At 42.0% G+C, this 22,036-nt stretch overlaps 1 protein-coding gene across 1 annotated transcript in view; it reads right to left on the bottom strand.

Moving 5' to 3' along the window:
* Window positions 1-180: 180 nt before the first annotated feature.
* LOC310874676 (integrin alpha-M-like) overlaps window positions 181-22,036 on the bottom strand; it is a 25,126-nt gene continuing 3,270 nt past the window's right edge. Inside the window, exons 4-29 of the mRNA XM_083787538.1 lie at window positions 19,627-19,675; window positions 19,187-19,323; window positions 14,187-14,332; window positions 13,944-14,094; window positions 13,099-13,246; window positions 12,914-12,987; window positions 12,317-12,440; window positions 11,215-11,357; window positions 10,959-11,105; window positions 10,652-10,864; window positions 10,423-10,556; window positions 8,958-9,088; window positions 8,695-8,858; window positions 8,459-8,584; window positions 8,097-8,170; window positions 6,892-7,033; window positions 6,663-6,767; window positions 6,448-6,527; window positions 6,272-6,358; window positions 6,074-6,143; window positions 5,861-5,959; window positions 5,113-5,193; window positions 4,916-5,026; window positions 4,482-4,595; window positions 4,298-4,405; window positions 181-754 (exon numbers count right to left, since the gene is read on the bottom strand). Of these exons, the coding sequence (XP_083643664.1) occupies window positions 650-754; window positions 4,298-4,405; window positions 4,482-4,595; window positions 4,916-5,026; window positions 5,113-5,193; window positions 5,861-5,959; window positions 6,074-6,143; window positions 6,272-6,358; window positions 6,448-6,527; window positions 6,663-6,767; window positions 6,892-7,033; window positions 8,097-8,170; window positions 8,459-8,584; window positions 8,695-8,858; window positions 8,958-9,088; window positions 10,423-10,556; window positions 10,652-10,864; window positions 10,959-11,105; window positions 11,215-11,357; window positions 12,317-12,440; window positions 12,914-12,987; window positions 13,099-13,246; window positions 13,944-14,094; window positions 14,187-14,332; window positions 19,187-19,323; window positions 19,627-19,675 (3,063 nt within the window). The 3' untranslated portion in view covers window positions 181-649. The remainder of the gene's footprint in view (window positions 755-4,297; window positions 4,406-4,481; window positions 4,596-4,915; window positions 5,027-5,112; window positions 5,194-5,860; window positions 5,960-6,073; window positions 6,144-6,271; window positions 6,359-6,447; window positions 6,528-6,662; window positions 6,768-6,891; window positions 7,034-8,096; window positions 8,171-8,458; window positions 8,585-8,694; window positions 8,859-8,957; window positions 9,089-10,422; window positions 10,557-10,651; window positions 10,865-10,958; window positions 11,106-11,214; window positions 11,358-12,316; window positions 12,441-12,913; window positions 12,988-13,098; window positions 13,247-13,943; window positions 14,095-14,186; window positions 14,333-19,186; window positions 19,324-19,626; window positions 19,676-22,036) is intronic.

Below are 22,036 nucleotides of genomic sequence, written 5' to 3'. Positions count from 1 at the left end.
ACTGTTGTATACACATTATTATATTACAAGTAAGACGCGAGAGAATGTAGACTGTTGTATACACATTATTATATTAACACACACACACACACACACTCACATGCACCCTCTTTGTCCTCCTGTGGACATGTTTAAGATACGCACACACACACACACACACACACACACACACACAGACAGAAGAGATCTGTAGCATAAACACCTAACCCGTGCATACCCAACACACATGCTATACATGCCAGTACATGAGTGTCAGTGATGTTAATTCCACCTGTAGTCGAACAAAAAGCCCGGGCCTTAACCCTGTCCCTGGCACTGGACACAACAGCAAGCCAGATTGACCTGTAACCTTTTCTAATAAACTATGTTGTTTACTGAAGAGAAGGTACGACCTGAGTCTCACATTGCATTCTGCAATTACTACAATGGCACAATGTTTTCTACTGAGCAAATGTGTTATTTGTCTGATGTACTAAAGTGGAATGTCATTATTATACCATGCTATTTTACAATTTATCTGCAATGAAATCCAATGAGCAAGGATGCAATAAACAATAGAACAGAATGGAATGATCCTGTGCAGTACAAAATACTATGCATGAAGTACAGTCCATTCTGTACTGTACATGGCTGAACTGTGTCCTTGTGTTCACTGTTGTTCCTCTGGTGGTTCTGCTCCACCGTCTACTGGACCTTGTCCTTCTCCACCCTGATCAGCAATCATCTGCTTGTACTGACTCTTGAAAAACCCAGCCTGAGTGGAGAATACAGCAACATACACATGAGGAGAAAAACTAGCATAATTATGCAGCATTAACAATCATTAAACAAATGCTGTTGTGTGTTAATTTCTGCGCTAATGCTGCATACAACTCTGTCACCGTAAACCGTAGGGGCCATCCTCGGGTTCAGGAATGTGCACAGCAAAGTCTATGGCAATAGTTTTCAAGATATGTTGTTTGGTACCAAAACAGTGGATGGACGGGCAAACGGACAAACTGTAATTGACTGACAGACGCGTCCTACAAGACTGACATTACACGCTGGTCACATGAAGTCAGACATTCACTTCCACACTGGAACCACCCTATTCCCATTGAATCTGGGAGATCCATATGCTTTTATTTTATTCTAAGTAACTAAATTATTAGTTAGTTAAAGCTGCACTGTGGAACTTTCGTCTTCTACCCCAGATTTGAACCCGGTTTTCCTGCGCAAGTGCTGACATTTTACTGCCTGCTTGCTCAGGGGATACATAAAATCTTGACCATCAGGTCAAGATTCGTGTGAGATCCTGTGTCTAGGTGAGACATATGGCCTTTTTTCTCTCAATAGAAGAGCAGGGAGACAAAAATACAACCACCCCAACTCTATAGACTAGAGCGTCGCAGTCCCGCCCCCTTTCATGACAGGCCCAGGCCCAGGATATAATTCCCAATGCATTTTCCCCATAGACATTTAAAGACCTTTTAAGCATCGTACGAAGCCAAACACAATATTTTGGACCAAACAAATAATTACAAAGAAGAAAAACAACAAAAATTTGTTTTTTCTTCTTTCTAATTATTTGTTCGGCCCATAACATTGTGTTTATTGTCATGAAAAGTCTATGAAGTATTTTTTTTTTTTAAGTCTATGATGAAAATGAACAGGGAATTCTTTTCCGGGTCTCTCGAGGGGGCACGACTGCGACGCTCTATAAGTTATAATGTATTAACATACTTTACCTTACAGATTGGACTAAATAAAAAAGTATTTTTTTATTCTTCAATTTCAGTTTTAGCTAACTATAATAACTTTGATGGAATGGAATTATGATAGTGCCCTATAGCCAATCAAATTGTGAGAATGGGTTTTATATAAAAGGTTAGACACGGTTGGTAAGGTTACTGTTATGATAATGATCTGGTGGTGCGTTGTATGCATACACTGGCATACAACAATAAATACCAGTAAGACACCCTGAGGGCGAGAAGATTAACTAACCGGTTGATAAGGTTCAATATTAATTAATGTATTAATCGATAATTTGCATCCCTGAAAAAGCCAAAGATACAGTAACAGTAAGACGCCTGAGGGCGAGAAGCGACCTCACCCTAAAGGGCATTCATCCGCCTGGGTGACGACAGATTGCACTTTGGCATGGGGGGGTCAGATCAACATATGGAATTAATTCTGTACTGGCCATATATGAAGCGTGTCTTGAGTGTACAGGGTTTGATGAGGTCAGATCAACATATGGAATGTCAGAGCAGGTCAGCTCCTTATATGGAGATCTAAGGGTGGCAGTGGGGGCAGTGTCTTGAGTGCATAGGGTTTGATGAGGGCCCAGGTAGGGCCTTAATCTTCGGGCCTGTTGAGAACTCTAGAGTTTAAGGTCACATTCATACCAGAGAGCTTTGCTGCGATTAAAACGAATCCTGCTGCGCATTGTCAGAAAGTGCGCTTCGTTTGGCAGGTGTGAAGGCTCATTCGAATCCTAATGCGCAGGAAATAACCGCATTTTACTCCGCCCAAAAACGTGGGTTTCGCTTCGCTTCGAATCGCACTTGACTACGATTCGGTGCAGATGTGAATGCAATCCGCAGTAAATAAAGGAAATTAAGCAAACATAATGTGGCGGGTGAGGAGCTGAACACAGTTGGAGACGGAGAAGGCATATTTTACGCAGCGCAAAGATGTCCCGTTATAGACGTGGTCGAATAAGGAGACTGAAGCCCTGATCGAAATGAGGACGTGTACATTAATCAATTGCTTAACACTTACAGCACGTAGGACGCCTGAGAACGTCATAGGATAGAGTAGAGTAGAGTTCTAAGGACGTGTGAGGACGTCCTAGCGACATCCCAGCGATGCGGGGCGAGATATTAATATTCAGAATTTTTCCTATTTATTTTTTTGGCATTTCGCTTTTCGCTTGCCGTATGCTAACGCTCAGTGCAACTATTAGCTTGTCGTTGACTCCCATGTTAGCGCGGCGGAAAGAATGACTCGTAGCTCCTAATCCAGGGCGCTCTCCGTGGTGATGAATAGAGCGATATGCTGGCGCTTATTTTCTGCTCCTCATCCGTCTCTCCCGCAAAATATGAACGCTTTTTGGAGCGTAAAACAATATATTAAGATGATCGGGGATGTTGAGGTCACTTTGTAAAGTCAACTTTTTTAGGAAAGTGTTTCCGGTTCATGGCTTTCAAAGTAAAAGCGATCAGACACCTCCGGTATTCTATAGCCTATATTTTGAAGGCAGTCGGCGTACTCAATGTGTTAAGAAAACACATAAAACACTGCAGTGTATTATAGCCTACATAATATTCTGTCTGTCTGTCTGTGCGTGCCGTAAACATGGAGTGCTGTCACTGTGTGGGACTGGGGAGTTATATCAGTGCGCTCATGCAGCGCTGTGCTGCATGCCCAAAAGAACAGTGTGTGGCGGCTGCGTGCGTAGAGAGAGAGAGGGGGGGGGGGGGTCCCAGACGGCACGACACATGCACGTTATGAGTGTAATTTTATCACCATAGATTTCACTGTGTAGGCTATAGTTTATGAATGGAACACATTGATAAAGGTCCCCCCTGCTGCGTTTCCAATTGCTGCGAATGACAGTGTGAAGGCAAACCCCAGCCAATTAAATAGGCAAGAATCCCAATTCCCCGCCCATACGGATCTGAGTCTACCGAAGTATTAGGTGAGAATCTGACCTAAATGGAGAGGTATCAGTCAAAAGGGAGACATCGAAGAGGAAGGATGGATGGGGAAGGATCAACATATGGAATGTCAGAACAGGTCAGCTCCATATATGGAGATCTAAGGGTTTGAGGTTTGAGGTCAGATGTAGAGTTGCTGGCAGGCTCCATATATGCAGATCTAGTATATCAAGTCTTCTCCATGTATGGCTATCCAGGGTTTGATGAGGTCAGTGTCGTGATCTTCACGTGATGGACTGACAGCCATATATGGTGGCGTGACAGATCGACGGACGGACTGACAGGTTTTGCAGGTTTTCACACTAATCTGACAAATAAGTCACTTCTGCGATATGCAAGGGTACCTAACGTGCACAAAATGGATGCCATGGGATTCTATGCGATGAGCTGGGGATTTCATGCATAGCCTACTTCATGAATCATGATAGCTGGCTTAATACAGTATGAACTATCTGAAGGGCTGCCAGATCATAACATGATATGGGACATCATTCTGTATTTATTATATTGTTCATGAAGATACTGTATGACTTGTGCTTTCATCAAACCATACAACCGTAACTAATGAACGTACAGTATATACAGTGTATTACCTTATATAAGCCAGCAGTGATCAAAGCCAAAAGAACAAGTCCTCCCACGGTTCCACCAATGATCCAGTTGGTGAGGTCTGTTGTGTACACCTCTACTGTGGCCACAATCTGAGAACAACAATTACATTCAACATCATATTCAAAGTCTTCTAAATGCCAAAGAGAGAAATTAACAGACTGTTACCTTTCGAACTGGGGGATTGTTGTTAGACTCTGGTGAAAAAAAGATGTATTGGTTTCTGTCATACTTCAAAGTGGCTGTGCTGATCAAACTGAATTTGGCAGACTGGAGACCAATCTGTGGGTCAGAAGTAAAGAGGGAAGTGGATGAGTTGCAGTCTTTGTTAGACAATTAAGACTTATTTTTTGGAACCTGCATGAAACCCACATTTTTATCTGAGGAAAGATATGGGAATTATTCTATTTTTCCCAAGGATATTAGATGCTGTATATTCTATCCATCTTCCACCACCATTGATTACTTATTGTGTCAACTTAGTGTAAAATGTATTATTGACGTCATTTAACACTACAGTTCCCTTACTTTACCCACTGTAAATGGCACTGATTGAGATCTAAAATGTAATATTCAGTGTTGAATAAACGGCACATATTCACCTGCTCGATCCATCCTGAGCTCAGATTAGCAGAGATGTTGTAAACATCCTGTTGATCTTTCATCATGAACACCTTGCACATGAACACTGCACACGTGGCAACGGAACAGTCCTATGGGCAATTAAAGGAAATCTAATGTTTTACATATCCTACTGTACGTATAATTAAGCAAGTGTATGTGTGCGTGCGATATTTACCACTGTATGACTTTTCTTGATGTTATCCACAAAATCTGGGAAGTTTGGTTCCTCGTCCTTATATCTGCTGCAGCCTGGAATCTGAAAGTTGGTTAGTCAAATGGAAAATGTAACCTTAGAGTCACATCAATATCGGATCAAATAACCCTAACTCATAATATTTTTGCCTCCTTTACACAATGGTTGTATGGTATTGGCGGAACGGCAGATGAAACGATGCAGTGACACGTTTAGAGTTTATTTTTGATCAGCTACATGCATCGTTCCATCTTTGCTGGCTTCCATTAACAACGAATGGTAGACTGCATCGTTTATCTGCCCCGCGTGAACGCAACATTATTCCAATACCTCCAGATTAGAGACTATACACGCAAGAATATTCTACATTTTTAATCTACTCTAACTCCCTCACACGACTTATATACAATTATGAATCAATCCCCTGATTCTAGGAGACTTGTTTCACAATGGTAGACTTTTTCACATCCTATCTATGAATCACTAAGGTCCACACACACGTACACAGGTATTTTTTTATAAACTTTTTTGAAAATCTCTGTGTCGCCAATCGCCATGCATCTACACGGCCCCATTTACAAAAAACTCTCCGTCCACACGACAACATAGCTGAAGTAACATAGCCAGCCTTGTCTTGTTCACACGGGACGAGTTAAAAAAAGAAAAAACTCAAATCAACTGGTGTGTGTGAGCTCCAACATGTATTGAAGTGTCCATCCATGTGAGTTACCTTTATATTACCAGGATTCACCCAGATGTCTTTTTTACCCAGCTTCACAGGCACCTTGATGACCACAGTAACATTAAAGGCTCTCACAAAATTCAAAACCTGAGAGGAGATGGAACATGATAGAAATAAGTATCCCTTGATAGTCACATGATATGTCAGTATCAACAGTAAACCTAAAAGCTGAATTTAATTAGCATACATAAGCTGTTTTACCGTAATTGATTGATTAAGTGGTGTCTGCAGATCGTTTTTTCCAAAAGTAAAATTGGTGTCCCTGTGTGAACTGAATGGAAAACATTTTATTTAAGAAATTGTTTTACTTCATTATAAAACATTAACAAGTTTTGATCTGCTCCAAATCTAAAATATTTTTAACCTAAAAAAGTGTGAATGACAAGAAACAATGCAAACCTGGAAATGGAAAGAAAAATGCTGTACTTCACATCAATCTCCTTCTGTTGATAAAGTTGACTTTCTTTTGAATGCTCAGCATTTCCACTGAAACAGAAGATAAATAATTCCTAGCAATGTAATATAAAGCACACAATCACACAGTGCAGGCAGGGCTTTCCACCAGACAACAGTACCTTGTGACAGTTGCAGTGAGAAGCATCTTTCCGTGAAGTTCAGTGTTGGTTTTGATCCCATAGGAGACAGTGAAAACAACCTAGAATGGAATGAGAGGAATCAGAGGAAGTGCAATATGAACTGCCATTCAGTTAATTTGTTTTTCATATTCATATCTGATTGTCCTTGCAGAGGTGTGTGAACCTAAGAAACGTTAGAAATGTAAAAGTTTAACCTTGGCATTGCTTTTGAAAATAGGCTTGTCAATGGTGCAGTCACTCTTCCCGCGTGATAAACCATCCTCACTGTCTGACTCTATAGAATTACATTCCACTCTTCCCTTGGTAAAGACAAAGAAAACCACAAGACATGTTAATCACACATCATCTTTGACCAACGACAACTTATTAAGGCTGAACTTGGGGTTAGTTATGTTGCATTGATGTCACCTTGGCATTATTTACCTTCTTTATGGTGAACTTCCTGTATGAGAGCCCAGGAGGGTATGTGAGAGTGACACGACTGTTGTACGAGTTCTCCTCTCTGTTCTCAACTGACACAGTTACGATCAACAGTTCATCTATGCCCACTCTAACCTCTGTAGAGCTGATGCAAAAACAAAATAAGTTATTACATCGTGTCTCCTTAAGTGTATGAGGAATTATTAGGGGAAAGGGGCAAGATCATGTTTGCCGTTCACTTTGATTTTATATGAGACATAAAGAAATTAAAAATACATCTTCTGTTGGTCAACTGCTATTAAAGAGGGATGTCAGTGACCATGACCAGTCAGGTTGTATGTAAACATTGATCTATCAGCAGTTACAACAGACAAATACATTACTTTCTGGTGAATTGGTTATATTTTTGTTAACATATTAAACAGTGAGTACTCTATATAGAATTACATTTCAGTGAAAAGGTCAAACAAAACCCCTCCTTCTACAGTACCTCCAAGTCTCTTAGGTCAACTGACCTAGCTGTCTGACCCAAACTTAAGTTCAGTGGTCTTTGCTGTCACAACACAAGAGCTTCCCCCTCCCTGTTTGATTAGTACATTGAATATTTTAAGGCCCATGAACTCATTTCTATTTGCTAGCATTTCTATCCCCCTGATGTTTTTATTTTTTGTGGTTTTATTATTGTTTATTTGTGCATTTGAGCTGTGTGTCTTGTTCTTTGTCTGTGTTTTTGAGTGGTGCAACCACTCCAAGGAACAGCAATGTCCGTCCTATGTGACTATGTTACTATGTTTAGAGTACCAGTAGGGGCAAAATTGGTGTTGTTGTGCCAGAAACAGAGAGAGAGATAGTGCTGCACTGTTGCCTGCTAATGAGAGAGAGAGAGAGAGAGAGGGAGAGAGGGAGAGGGAGAGGGAGAGGGAGAGGGAGAGGGGAGTTGCACCACTCAGTTCACACAGGTGTGATTTTTAATTTATGTATTAAATCCCTTGTGGTCTAGCATTGTGGTAAAGGAAAGTTGTTTTTAAATGTCCTTTAATTATAACTAGACTTGACAGTCCAACAGTCTGCCACAACTCAAGGCTTTAGATTTTCCATATTTATTAAAAATGTAAAACCTTTTTCAGGGTAAGAATTTCTAAGAAAAGGTACTGGTTCATCAACAAAGCAACCCCACTCTTAGAGGACATGCGTACATTATGTCTCACCTGGTAAAGTTGAAATCAACTTTGAGGTTGTCTGTACAGCGATCATCAATGCCACAGTTGATTTCAAACCCTAACTGTTGTACAAGGTAGGAAGTCAACCATGTTAATCACATTTTCTTTCAAACAGCAATAATGGCATGATGGTCTTACAAGCTGTTTGATCATGCATTTACTCTGAACCCTAAAGCTAGCTACAGTATACAGTATATTGATTATTCCAATTAAGGGTAGTCTGTCATTTATGACCTCTCTCAAACTCTAAATAAAATAATTACCTTTGCTGTATAGAGTAAATATTTGAACCCATGAAACGATACAGACAGACAGAGTGACAGAGTGACAGGCAATTAAATATAACTTACAGGATGAGAGGTTGTGTTTTGAGCTTGCTTTTCAAGGCTTGGACTGAGCTTGTCTGAAGATGGAATGCCTTCAAAGGTGAATCTAAGTTCATTAGACAGTTCATGCAGAGCATCCTCTGGACAAGCCTGCAATGAGAGGGCATTATTATGGACAAGCCTGCAATGAGAGGGCATTATTATGAAAAGATTAATAAAGTAGTCGAACTTTCAAACAAAGACATTTCCAAGTAACCTACCTGAATGTCAAATATATTTTGAAAGCAGATTGGCTTTCCCGTCTCAAGGGTAAAAGACTTGAATAGCTCTCGTTGTTTTGGCATCTCAACGTAAGCACGGTTGGTTGGAGTGTTGCGGGTTAAATCCAATGCCAATGTATAATTTATCCGCGCTTGAGCTGGAACTGTTTAGACTTTCATTAAAAGGTTACTCTTTACATAAAAGTATTTTAAATGCTAAAATGGCTCTGTGGTGTATAGACTTGGAGGAAATTTGAAAAAACCTGAGTGAGAAGTCATATTGAAGCAGACTTCAGCTGTGTTTTTCAAGGGAGAATCGCAGTCTGGGTTGTTGATGGGGATCTGGTGTGGGCTGAATGTCACCCATGCTTCCACCTTTACTATTGGCTTAGATCTGGAGATGGACACAATCACTGGAATCACCTTTACTTAGTAAGGGAAAAGGCAATAGTACCTTAAGCGTACTATGGTGCATCTAAAAGGAATGACAAAGTTAAGTGACATACGGTATTTAAAAATGTTTCTTCTATTTTTGTTTCTTAAGCTTATAATGTACCAGTTTACTGCCAAGGACCATGGAACCTGCATAGCAGTGAAGGACAACCGTGTGAACTGAGTGGTGCGGTATGGGTTCCCAGCATTTAGAAACTGCTGGATGCTAACTTGCATATGTTGAGACATTTTCATAATTAGCATAATAAGCTGGGGTACCATTAACATCCAATATAAGGCAACATTTTACATATTTGTGATGACGTCTATGGCCGTTTTTAGCTGAATGAGTGTTTCTCGTGCAAAACGAATGCTTGCAATGGATTCAGAATCATGAAAAAACCCTAGTTTGACCCGTCCCATGCTACTTAAAGCATAATGAAAATTTGAAAATGTTGCCTTATATTGGATGTTAATGTTACCCCAGCGTATTATGCTAATTATGAAAATTGCCCAACATATGCAAGTTAGCATCCGGAAGTTTCTAAATGCTGGGGACCCATACTCAACATTTCTAACATAAAACTTTAGGGTATTCAAAATGTCCGGGTCCACAATGGGGCTCTATGGGCTGGCAAGCGGACTACACTTCCGGTTGCCAGCTCATTGATAGTGAACATACGGTCGTGATTTTGTAAGAAACAAAAAATTGTTCTTTAAAACGCACTTCATTCGATTATTTGATGTTGTAGTTTTTCATGTATATTATGTGTGTGGCGGCGTTGACATGATGACATGAGTTAAAACGTCTTAAAATCTCGTTTTAAATACGATAGCTCTTCCAGTTGTTACACTGCTGTCCCGCTCACGCACTGACTGACAGACACGGACTGTCTCTCTCCCACCCATGAGGAATACATAATCTGCGCTCTCAACTCTCTCTCTCTCTCTCTCTCTCTCTCTCTCTCTCTCTCTCTCATGCACGGGTGGTGCTTAGACGCCCGCACGGCCAGGGTTTGTAAGGACATCAAGCTCTTCCCTTCCCTAGTTCAGCTACAGATATGCTGGATCACTGTCTGTAACGCACCTTGGAACTGATTTAAGGTGTAGATTATCGTGATTTACTACGCGGTCTAATCAGAAACCAGCCAATCGGAATCAAGTATTGGGACTAACCGTTTTAGAATACTAGAATTACACCAGGCAGGGATAGAATCACACCATTATTTTTTCTTTTCCTTTAAGATGTATTTAGTGACAGTGTACAAGTACAGCCATCCAATGTCTTATAATTACCTGAGTAGGAGGACAGCACCCTTTGAACCCACTGCTAAATCAGGCAGACTGTCTCCACTGAGGTCAAAAGAAGACTGGCTAATGGACAGACCGAAGAAGCGTAGTCCAGGCTGGACATCAGTAGCACGAATTCTCTACATGAAAAAGAAAGGAATGACAATATTTTAAGATACAGTTAGAACCTTGCATGGATCCATGGAATCTGGATTATCCTCTGACTCACACACACCTGTGAGTACATGGGTTTGACGGTTTGTCTTCCATCACCATGGAAAATATAGATGCTTCCTTGACCACCATTCTCTAGTGGTGCTCCCACAGCCAAATCATTGAATCCATCACTGTTGAGGTCAGGCAGTGGAGCAAGAGAGGAACCAAACCTTCCTCTTTCCCCTGCAACACCTTTCAGCACCGCTTGTCTATCGAATTTACAATATGCTCTCTAGTGGGAAAACAGAAAAACAGGAATGAGAATTATAGGTTACCTATAAGGATACCTCATACAATTTGATGACAGAAAGTGAAACATGCTGTACCCCGAAATAAAGGCTGCAGACGTAGACCCTGCCCTCTCGATCGTCCTCAATGAATGAAGGAGCCGATATGAGGATGGTGTCAGTGTATCCACTCCGATCCACATCCATGGTACAAACCTCTGCCCCAAAATATGCCCCAATCTGAAACTGAGCAAGCCAGAAATCATCATTCAAAGGATGCAGAATCACATTTATTACAATTAAAAATAAAAACTATTTTCCTTCATGTTTCGTGAATAATATTTGGAGCACAAACTTGTGGATCTGTCGAGGGGTCAATCTTTTGGGTTTCTTCGTCGGAGGAGATCACCATTACCATCCCCGTGTGTTTATATCTTGGAGCACCTACAACAGTGAGAATGTTGCCAAATCTTCTTGTGGCTATTGCCATGGAGTAACCTAGGAGAAAAGAAAGAGAATTAATGATGTGCATGTAGGTGTAGGTATTCTTTCCACTATAATATAGTGACTGTAGTCCAATGTAATTTCTTGGAATTATTATATTATAATGATGGCCAAATGGGTCTTATGTAACATGCAGAAGATTTAAGGTCGCAGTTAACTATGGAATTGTGCATTTCCTGTGTGTCGGGCACCATATGGTGCCCAGGTCTCGTGACATGTGATGTAATCAGAGATGGAGATGTGGAGACCCTGAGACCCTTAGATCTATGGATATATGTCAGAACCTATTCTAACATTCCATATGTTGATCCTTCCCCATCCATCCTCCCTCTTCGATGTCTCTTCAAAGTTATCAGTGCAGCCGCGCCCGGCAGCAGGCGAAAACTAGAGTTTTTCTTTTTCAGCAGGCACGAAAATTAAGGCCCGGCCCTACCTGGGCCCTCAGCAAACCCTGTACGCTCAAGAGAATGTTGTGAGTGCTGGTTTTCTCTTTTAGAGATTTTTCTGCACAGTCAAGAGAATGTCCCCGCCATAGACATATAAAGGTAGACGCCCCTTTCGGCTCTGGAGCGTATGTGCTCAAGGGAGGGCAAAAAACTGAGGTTCCTTGCGAAGCCCCGCGGAAGCATGAGTGTGCATCACAGAGCGCATGTTAGGGTCTGATAAGTCCCGGAAAAGATGCGCTGTGATTGGCCAGTAGTCACTTGAGTGGCAGCGTGACGTAGTGTGCACACACATGGCTCCAACGAACTGCAGCAGCCAATGACTGGCAATGAGGCATCTATTTTTTAATATGGTCCCCGCTGCCACCCTTAGATCTCCATATACTGTATGGAGCTCACCTTTTCTGACATTCCCACCGTTATAAGTCGAAACATGTTTTTAAACTTTCAGTAAACAAGGAGGAGATCCCCTCCTTGTTTACATAATGGGAAGTGAATTGACTTTCTCACCAAGATAACTGTCAGGTACCATATCTGTAAGCTCCTTGAAGTCTTCACTCTGGCCTCGTGTTGAGACTTCCTTATAGCTCCCCCTCCACTGGAAGGCACCAACAGCTGCCACCTGGAATCCTCCCTAGTATACATACAATAAAACAATGTTTTTATGGAACATTTTTCTTTCACATTTTTTGTCAACATCACAGGTTGTGCCTTACCTCCTTCATAATTGTAATATCACAGACTGCAAAATGGAGTGGGCATAATTTAATAAAACAATCCTAAAATGTAACCATAAAAGCGTGCAATTATTAATATCACAGGCTGCAGCATAATGGGGCCTGAGGTGGTATGTAAATGGTGATAATGAAAAAAGTGCACAATCAAAGCAGTATCCAGTGAATTTCCCTCAGGATAAATACCTGCCTACCTACATACCCATCCATCCATCAGCATAATTATCTCTGCCAGGCCAGGAGGCGAAGATTATGCTTTGTCCATGTGTATTTCAGGTTTAACAAGATTCAAAACTTGCCATTCACCTCCAGATTTTTTTTAAATTTGCCCATCTGATGTATGCCTCATACCAATTCACATGACCAAGATTACCGTAGGTACATAAGCAGCACTGAATCCCTCTTGAGCCAGTTCCAGTTTCAATGAGCCACCGCTTGTCTGAGAACCTGTAAAGGCAAAATGAATCAACAAAAATATCTCACTACTCAATTATGAATGGGGGGAAAAAAAGGATTTCCTTGCTAAGGCAGATTTGATCTGGACATTGGACTAAGTACCTTCAATTGAAAAGATGCTTTTCTGCAAAGCCTCCTTGATTCCATCAAGGGCTTCAAAGTTGGTAACTTGAAACACATGTTTCGATGGATTGGTTGCAATGGTGTCCAACTCTGCTTTTGCTTCCAAATTATCAAAAGCACTTCCAACCTAAGGATATCAAGATTCAGTTTTTACAATGTTTTTTTTTACTGACCATGGTACTGTTTATAACTTTATTATAAGTTATTGGTTTATAATTATTTGCTCATCTTAACTTTGACATTGTAGATTCACAACTGAGCATGTACTGAAACTAAATAAAATAGTAATCACAGTGAATCGATCCTGAAGGTAGTGAGGCTACTGTTACTCACTGTAGGTTTTTGTAGTCATGCCCTATGACCAATACTAATCCTAGATCTTGGGTTAGAGTGCTGATAAGATTTGATACAACTACGAACATTTGAGTGTGTCCAGACCATAGATACAGTATAAAATGATTAAGTAATAAGCATCCTACTTCTATGTGCACAGTCACCTACTTTGCTGGGGGACCTGATAATGCAAATTGCTATGGAGATACCATAAACAACACATATACACACATATACATATAGAGCAAAAGCATCATATTCATATTATGTTATATAATGTTATTGATTTCATTTCCATGGTCCAGACTTTAGTAGGTAAAGGCCCTCTGGCTCTGCTTAACTACAGTAATAGTTGCCTCAGTGGCCTAGTAGGCTACTCTCAGTAATATAAGCTACAGGCATGTGAACATTAGAATTAATGTCTGGTTTTCATCATAATATATTGTTTTTCTTTTAGTATATACATTTTTAAATGACGACTAACAACTTACGCCAATGGCAAATCGAACAATGCCTTCCCTTTCAGCAAGAGAAGCAGCATTAGGTAATTCTTCTGAATCATAAGAGGCTCCATCAGTAATGACTATCAGGAACTTCTTCACGTTTTGTCTCGATCCTCTATTTCCTAAAAAAACACCTTGGCTGTTGGAATACAAAAGAACTGTACTTGCCATAAAATGTTTGACAATTGAGGTACATTGTCATAATTTGTCAATATGCGTAAAGACACGTACACAACCCGTCTAATTGCTGCCGCTGTATACGTCGATCCTCCTTGTTGACTAATATCATTAATTTGATATCTCCAATATCTTGAGGTGACAAAATTATCAAAATGATAGTGGATGGTGGGGTATGATGAGTACTGGGCAACTGCGAACTGCAAAAAAGAAAACAAAAAACATTGAATTCACTGAAATATACAGTATGCTGCAATTACAGTCAAGCAATTGAGTGGTTGAAAAAAATCATAAGCAGTTAAGTTATTTTCCCGATTTTCGGAGGAACTTGCTGCTGCTGCATTTTCTTCTCAAATTGGGCCCTTTTCACATTCATCTAGCAAACATATACAAATATATATGCATGAGCAGAAATTACGTATTGTAGGCCTTTGTCCGTATTCGCAGCTATGGGGAGCAGTGCATCGCATATAGGAAACAAATCCCCATTTAGAATGGTACCATTCTGTATAACCCTGGATATAAAACCCTGTTCTAAACCTGGAACTTATACTCTTTGGTGCAAGATTAACCTGCCCACAGCAATGCATGGCTCCTGTCTGTGAACAAAATATTGAAACAAAATAACGTTTGACAATTGGTAGGTGATCAATAGTCTGCTGCTTTCAGCAATAATGACATCCCCTTTGTTGTTTAATTTGGGGCTTTGTAGACTAGTACTGGGCAAGAGCAAACTGCAAACACAGGCACAATAGAAAAGGATTTAAATCACTTTTTTTAATAACTCATCACAGTTATGTTGGTTTTTGGCGCACAATGAATCTCACATGCGTTTTACTTTGTGATTATTACTGCTGATGATAAAAGTGAACCTTGAACCTATATGCAAACGTATGCATGAGCGTTGATGAATGATGAATTATAGTCCTATATGGTCATGTCAGACTGTATTTAGAAGTTGCAGGATTTGAATCATTGCGTCTGGAGGTTATCTTATCTGAGTCCTGTTCTAAAACTGGAACCTACAGTATTTCCGTCCACAGCAATGCATAGATGTTTATTTGAATCACTTTAAATCCCTCTTGTGAAAGGAAGGTGGTACTAATGATCAGTAATTCAATTATATAATTCAATAATTATTAATTTTAATTAATTGGAATGTTAATTAGATTAAATTATGTCATCCTTTGCCATGTGACATCCAGTGTTGGGTGTAACGGCGCTATTAATAACGACGTTATTAATAGCTTAATAACGGTAACGGAATAAACTTACTAGTTAGTTTTGCAATATAGTAGTTAGTTACTTAGTTACTTTTCCAAAAAAGTAATCCCGTTATTATAATGTGTCCCTGTTCATTCTGTTGGCAAGATTTAAAAATAATAAAGCCCCGACTGCCTGCGGAGTTTATTTCTCCTGCGTGATTTATCCTTCCAAGCCCACTATACCATGTACTACACAGCCTGCGTCTACTACATCCTGTAGTTCACTTAAGAAATAAAAGTATTGTTACATGCAGCTTTTATTTTGAAGAGGAAGAGGAAGTTGTTTCGGTTGTTTCCAGCTACCACATGACAGTGGTAGTGGTGCCGGGTGGTAGTGGAATAATAAAAACAACATGCTTTTAGCCAACGTTCATAAAAACCGCATGCGTCTATGACTTAAACAATGTAGGCTAAACACTTTGGAATTACGTTAAACATGGAATATCCTCCGTGGCGGCGTCATTAGGTGAGTAGTAGTACTAGTAAATGAATTGTTAAGTTTCATAGTATCATTCATCAACAGGCTGTTGAAAATGAACAGGTTACACAGCCTACAGGATTCTCATTATGTTACTGTCACTGCCTGCAAGGATGGCCGCCGTGCCATTTCTTATAAACTATCTAATTCATACGTGGGTCGTCGTGGGTACACGTGGAGTTGTTGTTATTGTTGTTCATGCGCCACGGTGCGGCGTGGAGAGGGCGTCAGAGCGCGGCGCAACAGCCTTATGGTATTGTCTGTACTCTCTGCACTAGCTCTTTCTGTCCAGTCCTACGTGTATAGGCTGGCGATTGTGGCGACTTATATTCGTTAATAAAGAGAGAGCTGTAAAGGGGATATATTGTCTATGGTCAGTTCATGGTGTGTATCATTCTCGTTTTTAACCGGGCCGTGATAATGCGGCGCAATGACGTTAGGCAGTAGCCTAATACAATGTAACCAACTTGCGCAAGCATTAAAAAATGGGTTTTAATTGTCGGGTAACGGAAAATAACGGAAAATAACCTAACTTGTTACTTTTCTAAAATGGTAATCTGTAACGGTAAGGGATTCTTTTTATGGGCAGTAATCCAGTAACCTAACGACGTTACTTTAGAAAGTAACGATGCCCAACACTGGTGACATCACACTCGGACCGCGTCTAACCGTGTGGCGTTAAGAAGATGCGAGCGCGCTGCAGGCATGCGAGATTCTAGTAGATATACACTAACACTACAGTTGATCACTATATGTGACATTGCGTCATCAATGATGGGATAACATCCACCATCTAATCTGGGCACTGTACAATGCCACATAATGAAGAAACATGAAGTTCAAATAAAGGACCAAAAGAGACCAGGAGGGAGGCTTTACTTTCCACATGCCTGCAATAGACCAAATCATCATGACATCACCACAACCAACATAAGTTGGTGAACCAATAGGGAGCCAGCGCTGGATTCCAGTTCCAGCACATGTTTGAAACCATGCATTAGTCATTGGAAAAGGCTCGTCCCTCCAGCCTACTATTTTTGTTAACTGGAATAATTTAATCAATATAGTTCATTCTAGACAGTCACTGCTTTGAATAAAAAGCAGCATGGTTGTACTTGCAGAAAAATACAAATACAACATTTCTCCTTTCCTGAGATCTGACCCATTATGTAATTTTATATGACCTTGATTATGACCAGACCTACTGATAATTTTCTCCAAGTTTCAAGAAAGTCTGAAAACCCCAAATACTTTGTAGATAAAGGAAATTAGATGGCACAGTGTGTGTGTCTTTGGCCACTGCGTTTTCCGTGCTGGGCATGTTGTGTGTTGTTGTTGTTGTTCCGTGTTGTTGTTGTTTCTCCACGAATGTATACTGTACGTGTGTCCACTCCGTGTATATTCTCGGCCATCACGGAAAGGGAAAGCACAGAGCTGTGTTGAGAAGGGAGCAGGGGTAGGGTCAACCACAGAGCTGGGTTGAGAAGGGAGCAGGGGTAGGGTCAACCACAGAACTGGGTTGAGAAGGGAGCAGGGGTAGGGTCAACCACAGAGCTGTGTTGAGAAGGGAGCAGGGGTAGGGTCAACCACAGAGCTGTGTTGAGAAGGGAGCAGGGGTAGGGTCGGCGACGTATGCCGCGGAGCACGGGCATAGGCGGCGCTTCCGCATGCTCGGCATGCATTCGATGAGTCGATGAGGCCTCCAGCATGGGCAGAATCCATTTGTTCCGGCCTACGGGCCGGTGCGCACTGTCGGCCGGTCGTTTTATAGGTCGGCTGTCCGGTCGGCCGGTCCGTGGGTAGGTCGATCGTTTTTTTTTTGTTAAAAAAAAAAAAAAAAAAAATGTTTTTAATTTATTTTTATTTATTTTTATTTTTCGGGGGACCCCAAATGGTAACTCTGTCATTCCTCTACCGTTTTGGACGGGGGTGGGCTCATTTGAATCGTGTCGCCCCCTGGGGGCGTCTTTGGGGGTCTCAAGGTTCGGGGACCCCCAGGAACCCCCAAATGGTAACTCTGTCATTCCTCTACCGTTTTGGACGGGGGGTGAAAAGTGTGTGTGAGAGAGAGCTATAGTAAGAAGAATATGCAGATCAATATAAATGGTTCTCTGTCTCCCTCCCATCAATAAAGATCTATCATGAAAATGTCAAGAGTTACTGTACCATGTGGGGGTCCCCGAACCTCCTAAACCCCAATAATGCGCCCAGAGAGGCAACACGATTCCAACAAACCCCTGTCCAAAACGGTTGAGAATTGATAGTTACCATTGGGGGGTCCCTGGGGGTCCCCGAACCTTGAGACCCCCAAAGACGCCCCCAGGGGGGCGACACGATTCAAATGAGCCCACCCCCGTCCAAAACGGTAGAGGAATGACAGTTACCATTTGGGGGTCCCTGGAGGTCCTTGAGGGTCCCCGAATCTTGAGACCCCCAAAGACGCCCCCAGGGGGGCGACACGATTCAAATGAGCCCACCCCTGTCCAAAACGGTAGAGGAATGACAGAGTTACCATTTGGGGGTCCCTGGGGGTCCTTGAGGGTCCCCGAATCTTGAGACCCCCAAAGACGCCCCCAGGGGGGGCGACACGATTCAAATGAGCCCACCCCCATCCAAAACGGTAGAGAAATGACAGTTACCATTTGGGGGTTCCTGGGGGTCCCCCGAAAAAAGAAAAAGAAAAAAAAAATAACGACCGGCCGGCCGGCCTATCCACGGACCGGCCGACCTATCCACGGACCGGCCGACATATCAAACGACCGGCCGACCTATCCACGGACCGGCCGACATATCAAACGACCGGCCGACTTACCCACGGACCGGCCGACCTATCCACGGACCGGCCGACATATCAAACGACCGGCCGACTTACCCACGGACCGGCCGACCTATCCACGGACCGGCCGACATATCAAACGACCGGCCGACTTACCCACGGACCGGCCGACCTATCGCACTGGGGTACAAAAAAAAAAAAAGAAAAAAAAAGGATTCTGCCCTCCTATGAGGTCTATGAGTTGCTGAACTGAACTGCGCACGAAGTGTGCGCTCACAACTTGTTACCGTTTCAAAGGTAAATAGACGGTGCCTCCAATATATGTCTTGTGTATGTCTGAGTACGAGACCAGTGCCACTTTATAGCCAGCCAGCGGTGTTGTTGAGCAGCCTACAACGCTCAGTTCACACAGGTGTGATTTTTTTTCTAATCCGATCAGTATGCTTTCAACAGCATATAAAATATGGCCCAAAAGTTTTGGAAAGAAATTAACTTATTATATATATCATTATATATTATATTATTATAGTCTCACCTGTAGGAGTGTAGTTTTAGTTTTTAGCGAGGTAATCACACTTTTAACAAAGTTCTTCATTCGGCGGAAATCTTCAGCTGAGACACTAGTTGAGCCATCCAGTAAGAATGCAATATCTGCTGCAACAGCAGGACACACTGTTAAAAGATAAGAAGAAAAGAATAAGGGCATATAGTCATCTTGTGTTTGTTGTACCTTATATTGATATTACAGTATTTTCTTCAAATTCACTTCACCCACCCTAGCTCAATCTTGTGTGTGGGTGTGTGTGTGTGTGTGTGTGTGTGTGTGTGTGTGTGTGTGTGTGTGTGTGTGTGTGTGTGTGTGTGTGTGTGTGTGTGTGTGTGTGTGTGTGTGTGTGTGTGTGTGTGTGTGTGTGTGTGTGTGTGTGTGTGTGTGTGTGTGTGTACTTGGATTTAAATCAACAAATAATTATTTACTTATAAGAGATGATGGCACATATGATCCAACTGTGTCATCTGCATTTAACTGTCAACTTGGCTATAATCTACTAGGCTACTGTAGGCCTACATTAATCATTGCCTCTCTCAAACCCACATACCACGCGTAATGTGCGTTGCCTAACCAAAATAACAGACTTACAAACTATCAACATGCCGCTCGATTGCGTGTCAACAGCTTGCAGATCTGTTCTTTTTTGGGCACACATGAGGCGCGCTGCGCTGCGATGGGGAGATTAAATTGCTGTCGGCTACAGCGCTACGATTTGGAAACCAAATAGCTGTAGCCTACAGTGGACTGTAACATTGCTTGGTCAACTATACTACGTGTATGCAGTGAACATTAAAGTACCTATAACATAAAATTCAACTTTTTCAATTTCTTTTGTGTTTTTGGGGCTCCCATATGTGTTTTCTATCCCCACAAATAACCAATTTTGAACAATCAGGCTTTCATATCATACAGGTGCTTTAATGGAAATTGCTCTCAGAAACAGCTCAACTGATTTTGGTCTCATCGTGATGTCATCAATGTCACCCTACTTTGTATAATTCCTCCTTCTTCAGTCTTCAGTTTCAAATTTGCATTTCCACTTTGTTTACAATGTCCACCATTGTTGATTTTCCAAGCTGGCATGGAATGGAAACAAGCCTGGTTTTATCTAGCATCAGTATTATAATGACTCAAATATTAAATAATCTGCATATCAGCACCCCCACCACCTCAGGACATTGTGGTACTGCAGCTAAAACGGCTTTCAAAGTCCAGAAAGAAATGACAAGGCCTGGTTATATCAGAGTGGTGATTGAGGCTCAAACCATTAGAAATAAGTTTGAGGGACATAGACAATATGATATTAAATATTAAAAGCAGATTTAAAATGCATGTTATTTGCGCTTTAACATTAGCGCTTTCATAGTTCTGTGGAGCATTTACCGTGGTGACGTTGATTTAGGTCATTTAGGTTATTCACCCAGCTGGGTTCAACGAGACAGCGGTGTCTCGTTAAGCCCCGACGCTTCCAAAACGAGCTATTGCGGATGAATCGATGGGCGTATAGAACATTTAAGCATATGGCGAGTTAACTTAAGTTATATACTTTGATGCTGAGCACTAAGCAACTCATTTGGTTCGCAAACCAGAGGCCAGACAGCGGTATAGCAAGTTCAACAACCACACCGTTCTAATCCGTCACTTCTCTGGTGCGCTGCTGCTGTCTCCAGCCTACAGGTGACAGGTGTATAGTGTCTGCTGCTGTCTCCAGCCTACAGGTGACAGGTGTATAGTGTCTGCTGCTGTCTCCAGCCTACAGGTGACTGTATAGTGTCTGCTGCTGTCTCCAGCCTACAGGTGACAGGTGTATAGTGTCTGCTGCTGTCTCCAGCCTACAGGTGACTGTATAGTGTCTGCTGCTGTCTCCAGCCTACAGGTGACTGTATAGTGTCTGCTGCTGTCTCCACCCTACAGGTGACTGTATAGTGTCTGCTGCTGTCTCCAGCCTACAGGTGACTGTATAGTGTCTGCTGCTGTCTCCACCCTACAGGTGACTGTATAGTGTCTGCTGCTGTCTCCTGCCTACAGGTGACAGGTGTATAGTGTCTGCTGCTGTCTCCAGCCTACAGGTGACAGGTGTATAGTGTCTGCTGCTGTCTCCAGCCTACAGGTGACTGTATAGTGTCTGCTGCTGTCTCCAGCCTACAGGTGACTGTATAGTGTCTGCTGCTGTCTCCAGCCTACAGGTGACAGGTGTATAGTGTCTGCTGCTGTCTTCAGCCTACAGGTGTATAGTGTCTGACGCTGTCTCCAGCCTACAGGTGACTGTATAGTGTCTGCTGCTGTCTCCACCCTACAGGTGACAGGTGTATAGTGTCTGCTGCTGTCTCCAGCCTAGAGGTGACAGGTGTATAGTGTCTGCTGCTGTGGATAATTACCCTACATCGTTCGTGGAATAAAAAGTGCTCTCTCTCTCTCTACACTGTGTTAACCCATTCTGAACGGGAACCCATTTTGGTGTTAGCATCATGTCATGCTTTAGCTATTGAAAAATAGCAGATCTACAAGCTCATATCGCGCCACCGAGTGGCGCGCTACGAGCTTGTAGGTCTGCTATTTTTGAAAAATCGACTGAACGACTGACATTTTTTTTTAAATCTGATCTCAGGTCAGAATGGGTTGATCAGACCAGTGTGTGTGTGTGTCCAGTGGAAACCTCGTATGAATCTGATCTCAGGTCAGAGTGGGTTAAGAGACTAAAGGCACATGTCAGAGTAAGGGGGAAAAAACGCTCAGCAGACCCTCAGTCTGTTCCAATGACTCTGACTCCTCTGACTCTATCTACACTGGCCTTCTGCTCCCTCAGTTATCATCCTTACAACTGCCAGTCAGACT

Source organism: Protomyctophum parallelum (assembly GCF_964188405.1).
Source record: "Protomyctophum parallelum genome assembly, chromosome: 17".
Lineage (NCBI taxonomy): Eukaryota > Metazoa > Chordata > Actinopteri > Myctophiformes > Myctophidae > Protomyctophum > Protomyctophum parallelum.
The sequence above is the reverse complement of the archived record's forward strand: the minus strand, read 5'-3'. Positions and strand labels throughout refer to the sequence as shown.